Below are 19,597 nucleotides of genomic sequence, written 5' to 3' on the forward strand. Positions count from 1 at the left end.
GAGATACTTTCATTATCAGATTCAGAAAAATTGGTCTATGCTTTACTTTAATCAAGACTTGTTTATCATAATAGTCTTTTAATCAGATGCTCCACAACAGCCTTTATAAGATCTAGAACATTTAACCACATTAGTCCTGTTTTTAATCCCTGCACTGGCTCCCAGTGGAATTTCAAATTGATTTTAAAATACTCTTGTTGATATATAAAGCTCTTAATTATTGGGCCCCACAATACCTCAGTGAACTCATTGAGTTCTATAGTCCACCATGCCTCTGCATTCTCAAAATGCAGGGTTATTCTTAGTTACTATGATATTACTATGATAACGGATACTGGTCGAGCAATGTTGTAACGATGCCCGAGAGCCGAAGGCCGAGGAGCAGGACGCACAGACTCCCGTGACGTGGACATACGTTTATTAACACAAAACGAAAAACAACGGCACTCACTCAACATCAACGGTAATCTCGGATATCATCCAAGACGTGAACATGAAGATACATACGGTTATCATAGACAACGTGAACACTTCGACCGGGGTTAAAATACACAAACAAAACACTAACCCGGTGCAGGTGTGTGCAGGCGTGGTTACCAATACACAAACAAGACCCACCTGACTCGCGGGAGGCAATGCCGTGGCAATTGTAATATAAAGCTCTTCACTTCTGGAATAACCTAGCAGCTTTATATCTGGCACACTCCACATTTTTAAATGTAGCATAAAGACTTACTTATGCAAACATTTGGATATCTTCCTCTGTATAAAAGTTGCAGAATGGGGTTCCCTGCTGATAAATCTTTCTGGTAATCTGAGGTGTTGATGTGTCATCAAGACACTTCACTCATTCACCCGGATTTGTGATGGTGATGCAGGTGGAACGCAAAGTTTCAAAGATCCCTCAGGACTCTGGTCACCCACTAGCCCTCCCTTTTAGTTAGGCTGTTACGGGTAGACCTCCCAGAGCTGCATACTGACCACTCGCACACGGTTACTGTTTATAGTATGAAACATGTCCCAGTGATGCCAGTAGGTAAACTGATGGAGATGGATCTCCTTTACGGAACACACCACAGACGACTCCAGAGGAAAATAAGTAACATAACCAAATCTGCCACCCGCCTATGAACTACTGACTAAACCGACACCTGAAAAACAAACAAATAAATAAAGAAAGAACCGATGTCATGTTACATGTAGTTCATAATTGTTGGCGCCCTCATGTGGCAACTATTAACGGCTGAAGGAAGGCTTCGTTTATTCTTCTTATTATTCTATTGGGTGATTCCAGTCATATGATTAGAAGTCATAGTTCAATACAGCCATATTGCAGATCGCATAAAGTCAGTCACGCATCAGAGCAGTTCTTTATCCATTGCAATACTTTCGTGTTGATCCTTGGAGAAGCTGTGCTGTTAGTTGTATTGTCTATGTTATCTACTGACCTAAGTATTTTGTGGTTACATTGTAGTTTATAATTGTGCCCTGCTAACTGCTTACCTTTCCCACTACACTGTTAAGCCACCCTTTATAACATTTTCAGTGTCAGTGCAATGTCTATATATGCAGTGGATATTTGTCAGCTTATATTGCTTAAACCATTAATGTACAAGATGTATTAGTAAAGATACATTTGTATTTGTTATTTCAGTTTCACAAATAAAAATAAACACTGGAAGCTCATGTTGCTCAAAACATGCAAGTAAAGAAGGCTAAACTTTGCCTTCCAGATCTCACTGTTTACCCATGTTTCGATTCGTGCCAGCACGCACGGAGGCGACAGAATAACATAGCTGGCCTGCAAACCCATTTCAGAAACAAACGAAACATAATTACATTAGCGGTGCCCATCCCCTTACCTAGGGTGTTTAACAGCTGACTTTCCTGCATGTGGTACATATAACTTAGACACAGCTGTCTAGGGTTAAAGGATATTAAACAGCTAAGCAGTTTCATGTTCAAACAAGAAGAAACATAGAGATCCAAATGATGTAAAGGCCGCCCGTGGTTTTCCAGAAGGAAACACATCACTTCTAATTATGAATTCCACATCTGTCATACTGATGAAAAAAGTGTCATTATTTGTTTGTCTTGGCGGCATTGAATCAACATTTCAGAATATTTTGCTAACAATGACATCTTTAAGTAAAAATTAAAAATGGAGGTTGTATTATGCCATGTTTAAAGAAATGTTATTTTTGTGCTTTTTGCATTGTCTTTTATTATAAAAATATGTGCAAAATGGAATGACTATAGTCTACAGTCAAAAACGGTGTTTCCTATGTCTAATAGAATAAATGCTAAATTCATTTTTTTTTAAACAACAGCTTTTCAGCATTTACAGCCTTCCAAAAGGGCAACAAAGCTGCATTTTTTTGTTTGTTTTTTGTTGCTGTTGCCTAATTCATCCCAATGGACTAATTTCAGAGACTGCAGCTACTTTCCTGCTGTACCTTCACTATTTGGTAAAGCTATGGCATCATAATATCAAATAAATGATTTACACTGTATGCAAATACACCCAATGTCTTAACTGCACTCAAGCAGACTGTATAACATGACATACTGGACAATGAAACTAAACAAGGTGGGCACAGCTCTGTGATTATAAAAGGTCTTTCTAAAAACATATTCCTATTATCAATAAAATTCAAATGGCTGTTCTCACAAGAATAATTTGGCTTCAGACTGTTTCACTAAACTCTTCTGACATTGATATAAACACTTTTTTTTTTTAAACAGGTTTTTTAAAATTAAAGCACATGAGTAGGGAAAGTGCACAATCAAGTTGCTATGAAGTTAGTTGTTAACATGACAGTAGTTAGGAAGTGTGTTATAAGGATTTGTTACAAAAATGTAACTGTTCCTTGGCCAACTTGTACCATTTCCATAGCCACATCACTGCAATGTGCATGTCAGTGGTTATGGCCCACAACTCAAATAATTTTAGCATTGGGCCTGTAGTCAGAAAGTGTGCACAGCGTAGTAGACAGATATCACACAACGTATAAGTTTCTAGATGTAAAATGGCATTCGTTCCTTTCCCCCACTGCTATGATGAAAGGGATTTCCTGTTATTCTTTGAAATCCATTACCGTGGAAATTCTATTTGTGTTTTCAAAAACTGAAGCTGCAGTGACTGCTTGCTGCTCTGAGTTATTTACATATTTTATGTGGAAGATGTGAAGATCGGTTTTTGACTGACATGCTCACGTAAGTGAAACTGTCAAGCCTGTTCTGATAAGATGCCTCAAAACATTCATAAAATGCTAAACAGTGTTTAGCTTTATTTTTTAAACTTCTTTCTACACGTGTGTGTACTGGAATATGGTTCTGTTGAGCAAAGATGTTTTTTTTGTTTTTTTGATATGTGTAGGTGACAGTGATTAATAGCCAGAGCCTTGCGTAGCCTAGTGCATACAAAATAATGCCATAGTCAAAACTACTGACTCCTGGAGGGAGAAATGAGTATCCTTCATCTCATCTTTGCAATAAACAATTGTAAATCTGTAAATGAAAGGTGTACTGTGCTTGCCTGTTTATTGAAGTTAATTTGTTTGCCACTGTTAACCTCCAAAATCCAGCATCTGTTGGATGCTGAAAAATTCAGGTAGTTAAATTGACAAGGCACTGTATGTTGTGACTATCAAAATGCAGCAACATTTCTATAATACTTAACAGTATTGAAGTTATAGTATTGCCTCAAGGCTAAGACAAGCTAATGTGTACCCGTAACTTTACATTGGTGGACTCAGGTATAGTTAGCTAGGGGTTGTATAAAAAGTTAAATAACAATAATAATACAATTTCTACAGCTGTTTGATGTGGTGCTGCTTTTAGCACTGAACAAAGATGATTACTACCTTAACGGATTGGCTGTCAGATTAATCAGTTACACTACAAGGCCACCAGGCTAACAGACCTCATGACAGTGCTGTTGAAAAATGGCTGTTTCTAAAATAAGACAATGAATGTAAATGCTGCATTTATTTCTGCATCAGGATTTTTTTTTTAGAATGACCTTAATTTTAGCCAGATCATGGCATGTTCCTAGAGCAGGATTTTCATGTCTAACTGGCTAAGTGGGGATCATTACTGGACATTGCAATGTTTATTATTTTTTCACCCCAGCTATATTTTTGTATATTGCAAGATTTTAGTATACAAATATACATTTAGCACTTTTCACATCATCACGGTTTTAAAACATTCTTTGGTGATCCATCTGTTGCATCTTCAATGAGGCACCGAGTCACTGGATAGAAGGAAAGGGAAGGAAATTAGTTTTGATTCATCGTCTTTGCATCAATACAATACAAGTTTCAAATTTCAAGTTTGGTTTATTTGTCACATACATAGTCAATACAACCATGAAACAGTACTTACAGATACAGCTGCAGTGCTTCACGAATGCAAATTGCAACAATTAACAATTAACAATTACCTGCAACTAGTTATTACATTACATTAGTCATTTTTATTGTGGTACAGTTTGGGATCTTAGCGAAATGAGTGCTGTGCTTACAGAAACGTTCAGCTAAATGATTTCGCAAATTCTAAGCTGCAGTTAATTTATTTGCACATGGATGCCTTACCCAGCCAAGTCTTCTACCAGGTACAGCTCATTTTTCAGTAAACTCTCGTAGAACTTCTCCTTTATTGTTGCTCCTCCAGACAGGAAAGAGTAGAGTACCCTCATCTGGTCTTGAGATGTTCGAGAACTTCTAATGTTTGCGTACTTCTCATCCCCAATCAGTGGTTTCAGATCATCTGCGATGGGGTCCACCAGCCTTACTCTCTGAATGAGCTCTACTCTGTACTTGTCCACAAACATCACTCCCTTGGAGCTTGATAGTACTACAAGGAAGATTAAGAAGTTATAGCTTAGCAAAGAAAGCTTCATTAAATAGTTAAAAAGAGAAAGCTGGTGAAGTTATTTGCCTGAAACAGGCCCATACAAATTCTTTGTGTGTGTGTGTGTGTGTGTGTGTGTGTGTGTGTGTGTGTCCAAGTCCTTTAACTGTAATATTATGACATGGCCTGCAAGCGGATTAATTACTGTGATCATGATACAGAATAGAAACAACCTTCTAGCTGCATTACTGTTACTGGGAGATCATTAGGACATAATTGTACATTTTGAAAATAAGGGTACATGTACTGCAAAATGTGAAAAATAGCAATAGTATTTCCCTGGTACCTACTTAAACCAAGTGGTCTCATTATCCATTCATGTAAAAGTAAATAGTAATCAGAATCTATCTTAATTATGTCTGAACAAAATAATTACCTTGCAATAATAACAAGTTGAGGAGAGGCGTTGCTGTTTTAATTTGTGTTACCTGTTGTACTCACTTTCCCAAGATCACTCTCAAGCTGCGATGCAAGGAAGTTTTTGTCCATCTTCCTAAAAACAAGCACCGTGAGTCTTCCAGCACGGTCTGGCTCATACTTGGATATCAGGGTGCTCACTAAAGCTTCCCTTGATTGTGCATCTTCCAGTATACCATGGGGTATTTTGTTATAATTGTCCACACCTTGTGCCAAAAACCATTTAAATTTGTCCATTTCCTTGTTACCTAACTCTTCTAGGTATTTCAAGAGCAACACAGAAACCATTTTGATTGACTGAAGAAAGCAATAAAAAAAGAAAACGTAATATAGTTTGAGTCCCAGGAAGATACCATTAAAACTGCTAAAGATCTGGAATCAACTGGATTACTTTTTAATGTAAGAAAAAAATGTACCTTGGAAGTAGATAGACTGATCCTCCGCAAAACAAGTGAAAGTAAACCTACGATTTCCCTTCACCCCTACTGTCTTGAGGAAGTTGCAGGCTTCCACGAAGCCACTCCCACTTTAAGCTCTCGCGGTGTTGCTCAAAAACACTTCCACCTCATGTCCTCACAAGTCTCACATGCTCTAAAACACACACAGCCTGAAGTTCCACTCAATTTTGAGATTGGAATGAAATCAAATAGCTTGGTGGCTGTCAGATGCAATAAGAGTGACGGCAATAAGAGTACAATAAGAATGACACACTAACACTGACACTCACAAGTTATTTTATTCCAAACACGTTGTTGGTTTATAGCTAGTCCATAGTCCATGTGTTGCAATGCTGTTTTTGACCAGAGGACTCCTGTTGGCTGCATATTTTTGGAGGGCAGAGCACTATCAATGCAAGAGTGATACTCAGACATGGCGGGGAAAGACAGAAATGTAATTGTACCTGACCAACTTGTAGCAGCTCCACAGCCACATCACTGCAATGTCAGCGGTTATGGTCCACAACTCAAATAATGTCTGCATTGTGCCTGTAGTCAGAAAGTATGTACAGTGTGGTTGACTATAGTTTGAAAATATACACTGAAAAATTGTATCTATAAAATAGGTGTCACAGTTTGCAATGGGAATTCAGTCAAATGCACCAAAGTTGGTTTATTGAACAGGCAAACAAAACACAGAGAGAAGGCTAATGGCAAATCCAAATACAACAACGGTTAGAATAAAGCGGCTGGAAAGTGTATATGGTAATAGTTTTCATAAGAAAATGAAGCGTATGAAGCATAGACTGAAGAATCATATATTTGTGGTTTATTTAAATGACCACTGACCCTGCTATTATGTTGACTACTAAAACTCTAGCACGTATTGTTTATTGCGCTGATATTAACTGCTGCTACGTTGACTAACTGTAGTACTTATTGTTTTTTAAACTGATTGTCTGTTATAGAGCTTATACTTATTTTGCACTTCTAGGCATTAGCATTGATCCCTGTATGTGAACAGTATTCTAGTTCAATGGTATCTTGAACTCTAACCTTCTGTACTGGCTAGGATGTATTCTATGAGGAGTAAATGACAATGCACTTTGGTAAGTTGTTTTGGATAATAGCATCTTCTAAATGCAAAATTTAAAATCTAAATGTAAGCATTTGGTAAATAGTGAATGCGTTGAGGTGGGTTAAATTAAACCAGGGCTCAAAGGCTAAAGTTTGACACTCCAGGACTTGATTTGTTTAACACTGGACTGGACCATTTCTATAGGGCTGTAGCTCTTCACACAGGCCTCAGAGAACCTCACTTGGTCCAGGACCTTGAATACCCAGATTGTTGGACGGTGTTTGCATATTATTGACCAACGTCATGCGGCATAAGTGCGTATGCGGCATGAATGCATAAGTGACGGTCTCCATCACACACTCATTACCCTCCACTTGTTCCTGCCGTTTTTTTGCTACCGTAATGCAAGCACATCTGCAAGTGATATCACCATGATATCATGTCCAAATTATTACATTAAATACACTAAGTCTTTATTTGATGTTTATTTGGTGATGAGAAATCATTATCAAAGAATTAAGAGGAGGACATATTTCCTAGATCATACGAACAGGGCAATAATTATGAAGGAGTGCTCTGACAATAAGTTTAGAATTTAGGTGCTGACAAACATCACCTCATCTCATCAGTGTACAAAATTGTGAATGGATGGGATGTTTTCTAGATGCCAAACAGGTTTGTATCAATGAGATTAAAGTATGTGAACTAAATGATTTATCTCTGTTAATTTCACTGAAACATATCTTCCAAGACAATAAAATCATTAAAGTGGTCAATGTATTCCCATTGTAATGTGGCTCTTTCTCATTTTATAAATGTTACTAAACCATTTCCATTTATGTAATATTGCTAAACTGAGAGATACTTTCATTATCAGATTCAGAAAAATTGGTCTATGCTTTACTTTAATCAAGACTTGTTTATCATAATAGTCTTTTAATCAGATGCTCCACAACAGCCTTTATAAGATCTAGAACATTTAACCACATTAGTCCTGTTTTTAATCCCTGCACTGGCTCCCAGTGGAATTTCAAATTGATTTTAAAATACTCTTGTTGATATATAAAGCTCTTAATTATTGGGCCCCACAATACCTCAGTGAACTCATTGAGTTCTATAGTCCACCATGCCTCTGCATTCTCAAAATGCAGGGTTATTCTTAGTTCCTGGCATTACTATGATAACGGATATTGGAAGAGCAATGTTGTAACGCTGCCCGAGTGCCGAAGGCCGAGGAGCAGGACGCACAGACTCCCGTGACGTGGACATACGTTTATTAACACAAAACGAAAAACAACGGCACTCACTCAACATCAACGGTAATCTCGGATATCATCCAAGACGTGAACATGAAGATACATACGGTTATCATAGACAACGTGAACACTTCGACCGGGGTTAAAATACACAAACAAAACACTAACCCGGTGCAGGTGTGTGCAGGCGTGGTTACCAATACACAAACAAGACCCACCTGACTCGCGGGAGGCAATGCCGTGGCAATTGTAATATAAAGCTCTTCACTTCTGGAATAACCTAGCAGCTTTATATCTGGCACACTCCACATTTTTAAATGTAGCATAAAGACTTACTTATGCAAACATTTGGATATCTTCCTCTGTATAAAAGTTGCAGAATGGGGTTCCCTGCTGATAAATCTTTCTGGTAATCTGAGGTGTTGATGTGTCATCAAGACACTTCACTCATTCACCCGGATTTGTGATGGTGATGCAGGTGGAACGCAAAGTTTCAAAGATCCCTCAGGACTCTGGTCACCCACTAGCCCTCCCTTTTAGTTAGGCTGTTACGGGTAGACCTCCCAGAGCTGCATACTGACCACTCGCACACGGTTACTGTTTATAGTATGAAACATGTCCCAGTGATGCCAGTAGGTAAACTGATGGAGATGGATCTCCTTTACGGAACACACCACAGACGACTCCAGAGGAAAATAAGTAACATAACCAAATCTGCCACCCGCCTATGAACTACTGACTAAACCGACACCTGAAAAACAAACAAATATATAAAGAAAGAACCGATGTTATGTTACATGTAGTTCATAATTGTTGGCGCCCTCATGTGGCAACTATTAACGGCTGAAGGAAGGCTTCGTTTATTCTTCTTATTATTCTATTGGGTGATTCCAGTCATATGACTAGAAGTCATAGTTCAATACAGACATATTGCAGATCGCATAAAGTCACTCACGCGTCAGAGCAGTTCTTTATCCATTGCAATACTTTCGTGTTGATCCTTGGAGAAGCTGTGCTGTGAGTTGTATTGTCTATGTTATCTACTGACCTAAGTATTTTGTGGTTACATTGTAGTTTATAATTGTGCCCTGCTAACTGCTTACCTTTCCCACTACACTGTTAAGCCACCCTTTATTACATTTTCAGTGTCAGTGCAATGTCTATATATGCAGTGGATATTTGTCAGTTTATATTGCTTAAACCATTAATGTACAAGATGTATTAGTAAAGATACATTTGTATTTGTTATTTCAGTTTCACAAATAAAAAAAAGAAACACTGGAAGCTCATGTTGCTCAAAACATGCAAGTAAAGAAGGCTAAACTTTGCCTTCCAGATCTCACTGTTTACCCATGTTTCGATTCGTGCCAGCACGCACGGAGGCGACAGAATAACATAGCTGGCCTGCAAACCCATTTCAGAAACAAACGAAACATAATTACATTAGCGGTGCCCATCCCCTTACCTAGGGTGTTTAACAGCTGACTTTCCTGCATGTGGTACATATAACTTAGACACAGCTGTCTAGGGTTAAAGGATATTAAACAGCTAAGCAGTTTCATGTTCAAACAAGAAGAAACATAGAGATCCAAATGATGTAAAGGCCGCCCGTGGTTTTCCAGAAGGAAACACATCACTTCTAATTATGAATTCCACATCTGTCATACTGATGAAAAAAGTGTCATTATTTGTTTGTCTTGGCGGCATTGAATCAACATTTCAGAATATTTTGCTAACAATGACATCTTTAAGTAAAAATTAAAAATGGAGGTTGTATTATGCCATGTTTAAAGAAATGTTATTTTTGTGCTTTTTGCATTGTCTTTTATTATAAAAATATGTGCAAAATGGAATGACTATAGTCTACAGTCAAAAACGGTGTTTCCTATGTCTAATAGAATAAATGCTAAATTCATTTTTTTTTTAAACAACAGCTTTTCAGCATTTACAGCCTTCCAAAAGGGCAACAAAGCTGCATTTTTTTGTTTGTTTTTTGTTGCTGTTGCCTAATTCATCCCAATGGACTAATTTCAGAGACTGCAGCTACTTTCCTGCTGTACCTTCACTATTTGGTAAAGCTATGGCATCATAATATCAAATAAATGATTTACACTGTATGCAAATACACCCAATGTCTTAACTGCACTCAAGCAGACTGTATAACATGACATACTGGACAATGAAACTAAACAAGGTGGGCACAGCTCTGTGATTATAAAAGGTCTTTCTAAAAACATATTCCTATTATCAATAAAATTCAAATGGCTGTTCTCACAAGAATAATTTGGCTTCAGACTGTTTCACTAAACTCTTCTGACATTGATATAAACACTTTTTTTTTTTTAACAGGTTTTTTAAAATTAAAGCACATGAGTAGGGAAAGTGCACAATCAAGTTGCTATGAAGTTAGTTGTTAACATGACAGTAGTTAGGAAGTGTTATAAGGATTTGTTACAAAAATGTAACTGTTCCTTGGCCAACTTGTACCATTTCCATAGCCACATCACTGCAATGTGCATGTCAGTGGTTATGGCCCACAACTCAAATAATTTTAGCATTGGGCCTGTAGTCAGAAAGTGTGCACAGCGTAGTAGACAGATATCACACAACGTATAAGTTTCTAGATGTAAAATGGCATTCGTTCCTTTCCCCCACTGCTATGATGAAAGGGATTTCCTGTTATTCTTTGAAATCCATTACCGTGGAAATTCTATTTGTGTTTTCAAAAACTGAAGCTGCAGTGACTGCTTGCTGCTCTGAGTTATTTACATATTTTATGTGGAAGATGTGAAGATCGGTTTTTGACTGACATGCTCACGTAAGTGAAACTGTCAAGCCTGTTCTGATAAGATGCCTCAAAACATTCATAAAATGCTAAACAGTGTTTAGCTTTATTTTTTAAACTTCTTTCTACACGTGTGTGTACTGGAATATGGTTCTGCTGAGCAAAGATGTTTTTTTTGTTTTTTTGATATGTGTAGGTGACAGTGATTAATAGCCAGAGCCTTGCGTAGCCTAGTGCATACAAAATAATGCCATAGTCAAAACTACTGACTCCTGGAGGGAGAAATGAGTATCCTTCATCTCATCTTTGCAATAAACAATTGTAAATCTGTAAATGAAAGGTGTACTGTGCTTGCCTGTTTATTGAAGTTAATTTGTTTGCCACTGTTAACCTCCAAAATCCAGCATCTGTTGGATGCTGAAAAATTCAGGTAGTTAAATTGACAAGGCACTGTATGTTGTGACTATCAAAATGCAGCAACATTTCTATAATACTTAACAGTATTGAAGTTATAGTATTGCCTCAAGGCTAAGACAAGCTAATGTGTACCCGTAACTTTACATTGGTGGACTCAGGTATAGTTAGCTAGGGGTTGTATAAAAAGTTAAATAACAATAATAATACAATTTCTACAGCTGTTTGATGTGGTGCTGCTTTTAGCACTGAACAAAGATGATTACTACCTTAATGGATTGGCTGTCAGATTAATCAGTTACACTACAAGGCCACCAGGCTAACAGACCTCATGACAGTGCTGTTGAAAAATGGCTGTTTCTAAAATAAGACAATGAATGTAAATGCTGCATTTATTTCTGCATCAGGATTTTTTTTTTAGAATGACCTTAATTTTAGCCAGATTATGGCATGTTCCTAGAGCAGGATTTTCATGTCTAACTGGTTAAGTGGGGATCATTACTGGACATTGCAATGTTTATTATTTTTTCACCCCAGCTATATTTTTGTATATTGCAAGATTTTAGTATACAAATATACATTTAGCACTTTTCACATCATCACGGTTTTAAAACATTCTTTGGTGATCCATCTGTTGCATCTTCAATGAGGCACAGAGTCACTGGATAGAAGGAAAGGGAAGGAAATTAGTTTTGATTCATCGTCTTTGCATCAATACAATACAAGTTTCAAATTTCAAGTTTGGTTTATTTGTCACATACATAGTCAATACAACCATGAAACAGTACTTACAGATACAGCTGCAGTGCTTCACGAATGCAAATTGCAACAATTAACAATTACCTGCAACTAGTTATTACATTACATTAGTCATTTTTATTGTGGTACAGTTTGGGATCTTAGCGAAATGAGTGCTGTGCTTACAGAAACGTTCAGCTAAATGATTTCGCAAATTCTAAGCTGCAGTTAATTTATTTGCACATGGATGCCTTACCCAGCCAAGTCTTTTACCAGGTACAGCTCATTTTTCAGTAGACTCTCGTAGAACTTCTCCTTTATTGTTGCTCCTCCAGACAGGAAAGAGTAGAGTACCCTCATCTTGTCTTGAGATGTTCGAGAACTTCTAATGTTTGCGTACTTCTCATCCCCAATCAATGGTTTCAGATCATCTGCGATGGGGTCCACCAGCCTTACTCTCTGAATGAGCTCTACTCTGTACTTGTCCACAAATGTCACTCCCTTGGAGCTTGATAGTACTACAAGGAAGATTAAGAAGTTATAGCTTAGCAAAGAAAGCTTTATTAAATAGTTAAAAAGAGAAAGCTGGTGAAGTTATTTGCCTGAAACAGGCCCATACAAATTCTTTGTGTGTGTGTGTGTGTGTGTGTGTGTGTGTGTGTGTGTGTGTGTGTCCAAGTCCTTTAACTGTAATATTATGACATGGCCTGCAAGCGGATTAATTACTGTGATCATGATACAGAATAGAAACAACCTTCTAGCTGCATTACTGTTACTGGGAGATCATTAGGACATAATTGTACATTTTGAAAATAAGGGTACATGTACTGCAAAATGTGAAAAATAGCAATAGTATTTCCCTGGTACCTACTTAAACCAAGTGGTCTCATTATCCATTCATGTAAAAGTAAATAGTAATCAGAATCTATCTTAATTATGTCTGAACAAAATAATTACCTTGCAATAATAACAAGTTGAGGAGGGGCGTTGCTGTTTTAATTTGTGTTACCTGTTGTACTCACTTTCCCAAGATCACTCTCAAGCTGCGATGCAGGGAAGTTTTTGTCCATCTTCCTAAAAACAAGCACCGTGAGTCTTCCAGCACGGTCTGGCTCATACTTGGATATCAGGGTGCTCACTAAAGCTTCCCTTGATTGTGCATCTTCCAGTATACCATGGGGTATTTTGTTATAATTGTCCACACCTTGTGCCAAAAACCATTTAAATTTGTCCATTTCCTTCTTACCTAACTCTTCTAGGTATTTCAAGAGCAACACAGAAACCATTTTGATTGACTGAAGAAAGCAATAAAAAAAGAAAACGTAATATAGTTTGAGTCCCAGGAAGATACCATTAAAACTGCTAAAGATCTGGAATCAACTGGATTACTTTTTAATGTAAGAAAAAAATGTACCTTGGAAGTAAATAGACTGATCCTCCGCAGAACAAGTGAAAATAAACCTACGATTTCCCTTCACCCCTACTGTCTTGAGGAAGTTGCAGGCTTCCACGAAGCCACTCCCACTTTAAGCTTTCGCGGTGTTGCTCAAATACACTTCCACCTCATGTCCTCACAAGTCTCACATGCTCTAAAACACACACAGCCTGAAGTTCCACTCAATTTTGAGATTGGAATAAAATCAAATAGCTTGGTGGCTGTCAGATGCAATAAGAGTGACTGCAATAAGAGTACAATAAGAATGACACACTAACACCGACACTCACAAGTTATTTTATTCCAAACACGTTGTTGGTTTATAGCTAGTCCATAGTCCATGTGTTGCAATGCTGTTTTTGACCAGAGGACTGCTGTTGGCTGCATATTTTTGGAGGGCAGAGCACTATCAATGCAAGAGTGATACTCAGACATGGCGGGGAAAGACAGAAATGTAATTGTACCTGACCAACTTGTAGCAGCTCCACAGCCACATCACTGCAATGTCAGCGGTTATGGTCCACAACTCAAATAATGTCTGCATTGTGCCTGTAGTCAGAAAGTATGTACAGTGTGGTTGACTATAGTTTGAAAATATACACTGAAAAATTGTATCTATAAAATAGGTGTCACAGTTTGCAATGGGAATTCAGTCAAATGCACCAAAGTTGGTTTATTGAACAGGCAAACAAAACACAGAGAGAAGGCTAATGGCAAATCCAAATACAACAACGGTTAGAATAAAGCGGCTGGAAAGTGTATATGGTGATAGTTTTCATAAGAAAATGAAGCGTATGAAGCATAGTGTGTCCAGACAGCAGAGTCCCTTGCAGACTGAAGAATCATATATTTGTGGTTTATTTAAATGACCATTGACCCTGCTATTATGTTGACTACTAAAACTCTAGCACATATTGTTTATTGCGCTGATATTAACTGCTGCTACGTTGACTAACTGTAGTACTTATTGTTTTTTAAACTGATTGTCTGTTATAGAGCCTATACGTATTTTGCACTTCTAGGCATTAGCATTGATCCCTGTATGTGAACAGTATTCTAGTTCAATGGTATCTTGAACTCTAACCTTCTGTACTGGCTAGGATGTATTCTATGAGGAGTAAATGACAATGCACTTTGGTAAGTTGTTTTGGATAATAGCATCTGCTAAATGCAAAATTTAAAATCTAAATGTAAGCATTTGGTAAATAGTGAATGCGTTGAGGTGGGTTAAATTAAACCAGGGCTCAAAGGCTAAAGTTTGACACTCCAGGACTTGATTTGTTTAACACTGGACTGGACCATTTCTATAGGGCTGTAGCTCTTCACACAGGCCTCAGAGAACCTCACTTGGTCCAGGACCTTGAATACCCAGATTGTTGGACGGTGTTTGCATATTATTGACCAACGTCATGCGGCATAAGTGCGTATGCGGCATGAATGCATAAGTGACGGTCTCCATCACACACTCATTACCCTCCACTTGTTCCTGCCGTTTTTTTGCTACCGTAATGCAAGCACATCTGCAAGTGATATCACCATGATATCATGTCCAAATTATTACATTAAATACACTAAGTCTTTATTTGATGTTTATTTGGTGATGAGAAATCATTATCAAAGAATTAAGAGGAGGACATATTTCCTAGATCATACGAACAGGGCAATAATTATGAAGGAGTGCTCTGACAATAAGTTTAGAATTTAGGTGCTGACAAACATCACCTCATCTCATCAGTGTACAAAATTGTGACTGGATGGGATGTTTTCTAGATGCCAAACAGGTTTGTATCAATGAGATTAAAGTATGTGAACTAAATGATTTATCTCATTTATCATATCTCATTTTATCATATATATGAAACATATCTTCCAAGACAATAAAATCATTAAAGTGGTCAATGTATTCCTATTGTAATGTGGCTCTTTTTCATTTTATAAATGTACTAAACCATTTCCATTTATGTAATATTGCTAAACTGAGAGATACTTTCATTATCAGATTCAGAAAAATTGGTCTATGCTTTACTCTAATCAAGACTTGGTTATCATAATAGTGTAACGCGTGGTGGCCCGAGTGCCGAAGGGGCGAGGGGCAGGACGCGTAGACTTCAGCGACGTGGACGAATATTTATTAACACAAAACGACAACAACACTCACACGTATTACAAACGCAGAACATGAACATGTAACGGTTGACATTAAACAAACACGATGAACATGGAAACATTTAACAATGACGAATAGACCATTAACCTGACATTAACACGTTACCAACGATCCTGCGCACACTAACAAGGGCTTAAACAGTGTTGGAGATTTAGCTTTATTTTTTTTAACTTCTTTCTATATGTGTGTGTACTGGAATATGGTTCTGCTGAGCAAAGATGCGTTTTTTTTGTTTTTTTGATATGTGTAGGTGACAGTGATTAATAGCCAGAGCCTTGCGTAGCCTAGTGCGTACAACATAATGCCATAGTCAAAACTACTGACTCCTGGAGGGAGAAATGAGTGTCCCTCATCTATGCAATAAACAATTGTAAATCTGTAAATGAAAGTGCTTGCCTGTTTATTGAAGTTAATTTGTTTGCCACTGTTAACCTCCAAAATCCAGCATCTGTTGGTTGCTGAAAAATTCAGGAAGTTAAATTTACAAGGCACTGTATGTTGTGACTATCAAAATGCAGCAACATTTCTATAATACTTAACAGTATTGAAGTTATAGTATTGCCTCAAGGCTAAGACAAGCTAATGTGTACCTGTAACTTTACATTGGTGGACTCAGGTATAGTTAGCTAGGGGTTGTATAAAAAGTTAAATAACAATAATAATACAATTTCTACAGCTGTTTGATGTGGTGCTGCTTTTAGCACTGAACAAAGATGATTACTACCTTAACGGATTGTCTGTCAGATTAATCAGTTACACTACAAGGCCACCAGGCTAACAGACCTCATGACAGTGCTGTTGAAAAATGGCTGTTTCTAAAATAAGACAATGAATGTAAAGGCTGCACTTATTTTAGCATCAGGATTTTTTAAGAATGACCTTAATTTAAGACAAATCATGGCATGTTCCTAAGGCAGGATTTTCTTGTCTAACTGGTTAAGTGGGGGGGGTTGCAGTAAAGTGGTCTTTATTATCCATCAGTATTGAGCAAGGATAACACTTAAACAAAATTCAAACAGTAGGTCTCTGAGTGAGTGCAGTTATCAGAAAAGACTGGCATCTTAGGTCCTCTAATGTGCAGCCCCGTCTCTTGGGATTCGTGGGTATAAATAAGCAGGTCATGATTACGAACAGGTGAATTCAATCAGTACTTTGGCGACTGAGTGGGATAGGCAAGAGGTGTGATCCCTAGCAGGAGTGGGCGTGTCCCTCCTGCTAGCTGGACGACCAACCATGACAATGACCCCTTTTGCACTTATTTTTTAATAGCTTTTTTCAGCCTCTTTGGTGGTTTATACTCTATCACTTCCTTTTATTACAGGATTGTGCTAATCAATGACTGACTGACACTATGGTATATATCCTGTTCGCAAATATTTTGTTATTTTACACATTCTAAATCTGATCTAAATATTATGATCTGTAACAACTGCACACAAAAATAAGGAAGAGGATCCAACTGCAAGAGGTTTTATTTATCAAATCAAACGGATCAAGGGGGTCATGCAGGTAGTCGTAGTCAGGCTGCTCCAAGGTCGATAACACGGGGCAGAGTCCATGGGGTGTCCAGGGGTCAGGCAGGAGACGAGGTCTGGAAAACAGGCAGAAAACCAGGAAGGCAAGTATGAATCTGGAACACTCAGTATGCAACATAGGGTTGGCAATACTTTGCGATGTAAATGCGGAGGAGGGAAACTTCTAAAGGAGGGGGCAGCAAAGAGGAGCATGAGAATCAGGTGTGTACTAGAACTCAGGTGAGTCCGATCGGGAATGTGTGTGAGTAGGTGTCGTTGTGCAGGGCTGGGGGTGGTTCCTGGGATTCATCACAGGAAAAGAAAAACTCATTCAACTGAACAATACCATGGAATATATCCTGTTTTCAGACCATCTCCATTATATAATCCAATGTTTTCCTAGATTTGATATGGAACAAGAACGTTTGGCCGGCAAGACAAGGCTGTCCATCTTCCTCATCATTGGTGCAAGTGCAAGTGTGGCAGCTCTAATGTGGTTTGGCTGCTTTCTGTGGCATCCTCATAAGAGCAGAGGCTGAATCTCAGCCCTCGTACTTATGCTGCTCCTTAGTGACCTGTTGGAGCTGCTTCTGCATCCATACATAGTATCAAAACTACTCCAAGATGAAAACTGCTGGGACATGAGCATGACATGCCGGACATTTGCTTCTTTATGGTCACGAGCAAGAAACTACAGACTTCACTGAAATGCAGTGATAGTGCTGGAGAGTGTTCTCTCGATAAGACATCCATTCTGCTCTGCTCATGTTTTCTTTCCTTCATGCTCCATTATACTCTCAATCATTGTATCCATTTGTATCTTCTTATTTGAATTTTTTAGCTTGCCTTATCTTTATAGCTTGAGTCCACCTCTGTTGTTAGCTATGATAGCCATGACATGGAAAGTCACTTGTAGAACACCACCCCTCACAAATGAAACCTCTCACAGTACCAGGAAGCCACCTTATACACTGTTGGGTTTTGTAATTTTCATCGTTGTCCCATATATTGTATACATTATCCTACATTTCTTTCTATGCAATTCCTGGGAACTTAACATGATGGCTAACTGTCTGATGAGTTTGAGGATGATCTCACACCCTTTCCTTTGTATGCTGGTCTACTGTGAGAATCTCAGTCAAACACCACAAACACACACAGGGCACAACCCAGCCACGGAGATGACACCATCACAGAATCCAGATGATTCCAGACAAACACACATCTAGAAATATGTGGTGCCTAGTTATGGTTTCCTCACTGTTCACAGCAGAATCCTTCAGACTGTGACAGCTTATCAATCACCAGATAGACTCTGACAGGTACACTTTCTTCTTGTTTTGGCATATTCTGTTTAAAAGGTATCAAAGTGTATTTTGTTTTCTTCTCTGATGTTTTATTCTGTTAGAATAGAAGAGGGCAATGCAATAATAAAATGTGTCTGTTTTCCCTGTTTGCACCTCTAAGTTTAGGGAACTAGTGCTGACTTTTGTTCGCACATACTGCTGCCATGGGGCTTATTCATTCAAGGCCTGTTTTACCTACCACAGACCACTTTTGCCCATGTTATTATAAACAATCATTTTATAATGTTATGAAACAGAGAGTTATTAAACAATTGTTAGACAGTTATTGTTAAACAATCATTTTAGAATGTTATTAAACAGATAGTTATTGTTTATAGTCATTATAAACAGATTCTAATATGTTTCACAGTTGCTTTTAGTCTCTGCTGCTCTGGTCACAAAGAACCCCTGTATTTCCGCTTTTTGTCACGCACATGCTGTCTCTACATTGCTCATGCCACAATAAACCAGACTAGGTCTGATTACATGTCTCCTGCGCTCCTCAGAATTTCTCTCTACGCACATGAGGAACTAGATGCATCCATACTCTTAATTAAGAAACATCTTCCAAATACTTAAGACAAACAACGATGGCCTGTGGCATTTGAATAGCTGACGTTTCGTTGTTTACTGCATTTGGTCGTTTGGTTCAGTCAGGGGTCTGCTATATAAAAATTTAGTGTCTAAATGGAAACGTATAGATGTAGATGTAGTGTCTAAATGTAGATGAATCTCATCCGTGTGTGTGTTTGTAAAAAGCTGATATCTATCTGTAACGCATCCTTGAGTCTGAGCAAGGTGCTATATAAATGTAAATAATAATAATAATAATAATAATAATAATAATAATAATAATATACAGTATTAGCCACTACTTGGCAGCTGTTATAGCAGGGTCACAGCTCCGGAAACGCGCATTAGCACGTTTACCCTATTATATTTCAGCAGTGATGATTTGGTGAAATGGGGTGGGATGATCTCTTATTTCAGAACATTTCAGTGTCCCAGAAAAAAACACTGTAAACTGTTCATGACAGAGGTAAGAGCAATTAGTATGTGCATTATTTGTCATTTCCCATTTTGACATAGAACC

At 38.0% G+C, this 19,597-nt stretch overlaps 2 protein-coding genes across 4 annotated transcripts; both read right to left on the reverse strand.

Annotated features, from left to right (window-relative positions):
- Positions 1-3,361: 3,361 nt before the first annotated feature.
- On the reverse strand, positions 3,362-5,819 carry LOC113569060 (NACHT, LRR and PYD domains-containing protein 1a-like). The gene is made up of 5 exons (XM_035530059.1): positions 5,751-5,819; positions 5,583-5,631; positions 5,346-5,410; positions 4,599-4,860; positions 3,362-4,258 (listed from the first exon to the last, which is right to left on the reverse strand). The coding sequence occupies exons 3-5, from the start codon at positions 5,404-5,406 to the stop codon at positions 4,240-4,242; spliced, it is 342 nt and encodes a 113-aa protein (XP_035385952.1). The 5' UTR covers positions 5,407-5,410; positions 5,583-5,631; positions 5,751-5,819; the 3' UTR covers positions 3,362-4,239.
- LOC118242005 (apoptosis-associated speck-like protein containing a CARD) lies at positions 4,324-13,542 on the reverse strand. Of its 3 annotated transcripts, none has more exons than XM_035530057.1 (4): positions 13,457-13,542; positions 13,052-13,337; positions 12,299-12,560; positions 11,234-11,965 (listed from the first exon to the last, which is right to left on the reverse strand). In XM_035530057.1, the coding sequence occupies exons 2-4, from the start codon at positions 13,326-13,328 to the stop codon at positions 11,947-11,949; spliced, it is 558 nt and encodes a 185-aa protein (XP_035385950.1). In that variant the 5' UTR covers positions 13,329-13,337; positions 13,457-13,542; the 3' UTR covers positions 11,234-11,946. The 3 variants fall into 3 exon arrangements, 2 of the variants coding, with proteins under 2 accessions (XP_035385950.1, XP_035385951.1); XM_035530058.1 differs by having other exon boundaries at positions 13,052-13,116; positions 13,457-13,541; XR_004776487.1 differs by lacking the exon at positions 11,234-11,965 and adding an exon at positions 4,324-4,447 and having other exon boundaries at positions 12,148-12,560; positions 13,052-13,538.
- Between the last annotated feature and the right edge of the window lie 6,055 nt (positions 13,543-19,597).

Source organism: Electrophorus electricus, chromosome 9 (genome assembly GCF_013358815.1).
Source record: "Electrophorus electricus isolate fEleEle1 chromosome 9, fEleEle1.pri, whole genome shotgun sequence".
Lineage (NCBI taxonomy): Eukaryota > Metazoa > Chordata > Actinopteri > Gymnotiformes > Gymnotidae > Electrophorus > Electrophorus electricus.